The sequence below is a fragment of the Etheostoma cragini genome, chromosome 12 (genome assembly GCF_013103735.1).
Source record: "Etheostoma cragini isolate CJK2018 chromosome 12, CSU_Ecrag_1.0, whole genome shotgun sequence".
Taxonomy (NCBI): Eukaryota; Metazoa; Chordata; class Actinopteri; order Perciformes; family Percidae; genus Etheostoma; species Etheostoma cragini.
In genome coordinates this window covers 1,875,206-1,879,023 of record NC_048418.1, presented here as the reverse complement: position 1 = coordinate 1,879,023, position 3,818 = coordinate 1,875,206, and the positions used below count along the sequence as shown (strand labels likewise).

Here is a 3,818-nt window from a genome sequence, read left to right as displayed (position 1 = left end):
TCCTCCTCTTCCTCCATCATGTCCTCTCTCTTCCTTTCCTCCCCCTTCTTTCCCCTCTCTTTCCCCCCTCAGCCTACATCCCGACCCCCATTTACTTCGGCGCCGTCATCGACACCACCTGCATGTTGTGGCAGCAGGACTGCGGCGTCCACGGCTCCTGCTGGGAGTACGACGTCACCTCGCTGCGCTTCGTCTACTTCGGCCTCGCCGCCAGCCTCAAGTTCTTCGGCTTCCTCTTCATCTTCCTCACCTGGTACTCAATCAAGTACAAGGAGGAGCGGGTGGAGCGCTGGCTGAAGCGCCACCTGTCGCCCGTCGACACCGTGGGCAGCCTCGTGTGCCACCCGGGCGGCCACAAGGGCCACGCCCGCACCCGCTCCTGCCCCGTCAACATCCCCCGCACCGACCCCGGCGCCCTGCACGCCAACGGGCCGCTGCGCGCCGGCCCCCTCAACCGCGGCGTCAGCACCCAGAGTTGCCCCGGGGACGAACTGAAGGCGGTGACTCCGCCCCCTGCGCCGGCGCCGCCACCGCCACCTGCGGCGCCGCCCGCCCCCGCGCCGGCTCGTTCGCTGGAACACGTTTCAGTCCGGGTTTGAGCTCCAGGAGGTGGGGTGGGGGGGCGGAGAGGCAGGTCTCAGCTGCTTTTTAGCCACTGATGAACGCCCCAGTCCTCACGTGGAAGTCCTGCTCTCATCTCATCCCTCTCGTTAGCCAGGACTACTATACTATACACTGGATTTTAAGTTCTGTCTGCATCACCGGCCTCTGTGGCTCAAAAAAAAACATCAATAATGTGGGAAACCGACCAGTCTGGAGTCCCTCACCTGACGCAAATAATCTACTTGGTTGGTGATCTGACAAAGGCTTAGCTTCCCCATCTTGGATGGAGATGAGTTTATCGCTCTGAAAACAAACTAAAAAATACAAAAAAACTGCAACTCCCCCCCCCCACGGCAATATGTGCCTTCTGTCACCACTGTCCTCAAATGTAAATACACTGGACGTCCCTCAGACAAAAGTCCCCTGAACAGGTTCCTCAGCCTCGCCGATGCTCCTGCGTCCCTCTCACATCACGTCTGTGTGCTTCTTCTTCTTCTTCTTCCTCTTCACTTGGGTTTTTATGTTTTCTTCACTCTGCATATCAGCGCGTTCATGGAACAAAAAATAAGGAAAAGTAAAAAAAAACAACAACAAAAAAACTACGGAAATGTGACAACACTTCACTTTAAGTGTTAAGAACTGGAAACCGATGGCATGGTGCTATGTGATAAACAATGGTTAGTGTCCATTTTCTTTTTTTTCCTCGTTCTCTTGGACTGTACTTTTTTTTTTAGTTTTTTTGTCTTTCTTAGGGTTAAAAACATTTGAAAAGAACCCAACTGGACAACAGGTCACTGGGCTAAGCAGCTTGGCACCCACCGAATGCATTCCTGTGTGATGCAAGGCCTTTTGTTGCTCCCCCCCCCCCGACACAAGGACAGTGTGTTACCGCTGGAAGTCAGATTGTTTGGCTTTCGCCAACTCCATACAATGCGTCCATACATCCAACCGCCCCCCCCCCCCTCGGCTTGGCACAGTGATAAGTGGGTTAACCTGAAAAGACCAGGATCGGCACTTTCCTCCTGACTGCGTTCCCGGTGGGAAGAGTCCACGGGGATCCTTCACACGGAAGAAATTAAACATGCTCCGAGATGCTCTTCCAGGATTGGACTGGCAAACAGACTGCGTTTCTGACTCTTTAGCAGGAAGATACAGCCAATAAGTTACCCACGGCAACACCGACGCTTGTGCCGAACACGTAGACGAGACGAGTAGTCGTAGAGGTCGTAGTTTAGACGTCTTCTCTTCCTCGGCTCCGGGGATAAAAGCTGCTGGTTAAGTTCTGAGATGGTTGATTCTTAAGTCCCAATGATTTATGGGTAATGGCTGAATGGGATTTGTAGTTCTCTTTGCCACATGTCAGACCAGACAGACAGACAGACAGTTAGCACGTTACAGCGTAGAAGTACAAAAGATAGCAACAGTTTCCAGGTCGTGAATAGGTGAGACATTTAGCAAAAATCCCTGGAAAAGTAAAGAGAAAAGAAAAGAAAAGCTGCTGTTCGCTGTCGAGATTTAAATCTGCGAATCAACTAATCTGCAGAGAAACGGTCAAAAAGAGGTGAAAAAATGCCCGTCGCACATCAAAACTCCCTAAATGATGAATTTCCTGTTTGTATTTACATTTTCAAAGATTAGGTATTCACTAATGGTTCAGTTTCACACTTAGATAATCAGTTAGTTATGAGAATAAAGATCACCATGGCGATAATCTGCCTCCACGGTGGTTGACCAATGATGACTTCTTTAAAAAAAATATAAAAAATAATAAAAATATACCATGTGACATTTTAAAGTGTTAGTCCAAGACAACTCTGACTTGTAAGAACTGGAGTAAAGTACCCAGAATGCATTTCTTTCAACAACCTGAAGCAGTATTAGTCCTAATTATCTAAAGAGCTTCGTCCTTGCTCCCAACCGTGTTACAGCAGTGTGGAATCTGCCCCTCTTACCCCAAATCCTCAGATGTCACTGAAGACACTATCCCGTGTTACATGCGAATACATGATGCAGTAGTCCTGGTGTGTTGCTGTCCTCTGCTGGAGAGACATGGAGCAGCATGTAGAGACAGGAAGGTCAAATATTACATTTACAATCACAGAAGAGAAAAGCCAGAAAGACCCTGACATTAGGAAGCAGGAAGCAGGAACCAGCAACAGTTTGGCTGTTGATTAACAGATAAATCCTTTCAGCTCTGGAAAAACCTCAGCTGGTCATTTGCTGACACACTACATTTCGGAAATCCTTTTAAGATCGCTTGATCTGGTCTTAAGAAAGTAGACTTTCCTCCAGTAGTACTCCTGTAGGAGCCGCAGTATTCACACAGCAGGGCTGTGGAACCCTATTGCTTTGCTAAGATTTTAGTTTTTACACCCAGTTCTTTGTTAAGTCATACTATAGCAGAACCCCTACCCCCCTCAATTGGCCCTATAACTCCCAAACCTTACATTGCACAGTCAAAAACCACGTCATGTTCCCTGGATCCAGCTGAGTCTCCTTATATAGGCCACGCCCATTACTGCTTAGACTTTTATGAATGAAAAATCAGGATTTTTTTTTTAAAGGCTTCTTTGCCGAGCTCCCTCTAGACCGTGCGACCGATCTGCATTAAACTCGGCGCATGGCATCTCCAGATGGACCCGCCCAAAAGTTATTAAAAGCATTTTAAAAAGTTAAAAGTACGCGCATTTGACCACCAAACTAATTTCCCTAGCTAGCTATCAAACAAGAACTTTATCATGTCTGGGACAAATGAAATGCTATCTGCAAAAAAACAAACTGGAGATAATTGGTCACCATGGCCACAACGATGCTCTGGACCAAATAAGGCGAAAAGATCTGCCATTTGGGGGCGCTATAATCAACGTTTTAGGTGTTTTGGCAACTATCCTATGGCATTTAAATGGGGAGATTTGCAATTGCAATATCTCTGCCACATTAAATACCATCAGCATAAAACTCTCTGACCCACTCTGAGAATCTGGACCAAATGTGAAGATCGGCCATTAGGGGGCGCTAAAGTCCACTTTTGTCCCTTTTACTCAATCAACGTTAATGGGATATCTTGGACCCCGTGATAACTGCTTGCAGTTCTAGTTCCCCTTTGTTACCAATATATATTAGAGGACTAGAGGAGTTATAGTTGCCAAATGCATTAATAAACACTTAAAAATGTACTTACAACTACATTATAGTGGGGCATTAACAAGCTACAT

General features: G+C 47.4%; 1 protein-coding gene across 1 annotated transcript in view; it reads left to right on the top strand.

Moving 5' to 3' along the window:
- The window catches only part of LOC117954656 (solute carrier organic anion transporter family member 5A1-like), a 24,559-nt gene extending 23,773 nt beyond the window's left edge, over positions 1-786 (top strand). Inside the window, 1 exon segment of the mRNA XM_034888618.1 lies at positions 73-786. Within this exon segment, the coding sequence (XP_034744509.1) occupies positions 73-599 (527 nt within the window). The 3' untranslated portion in view covers positions 600-786.
- Positions 787-3,818: the final 3,032 nt, after the last annotated feature.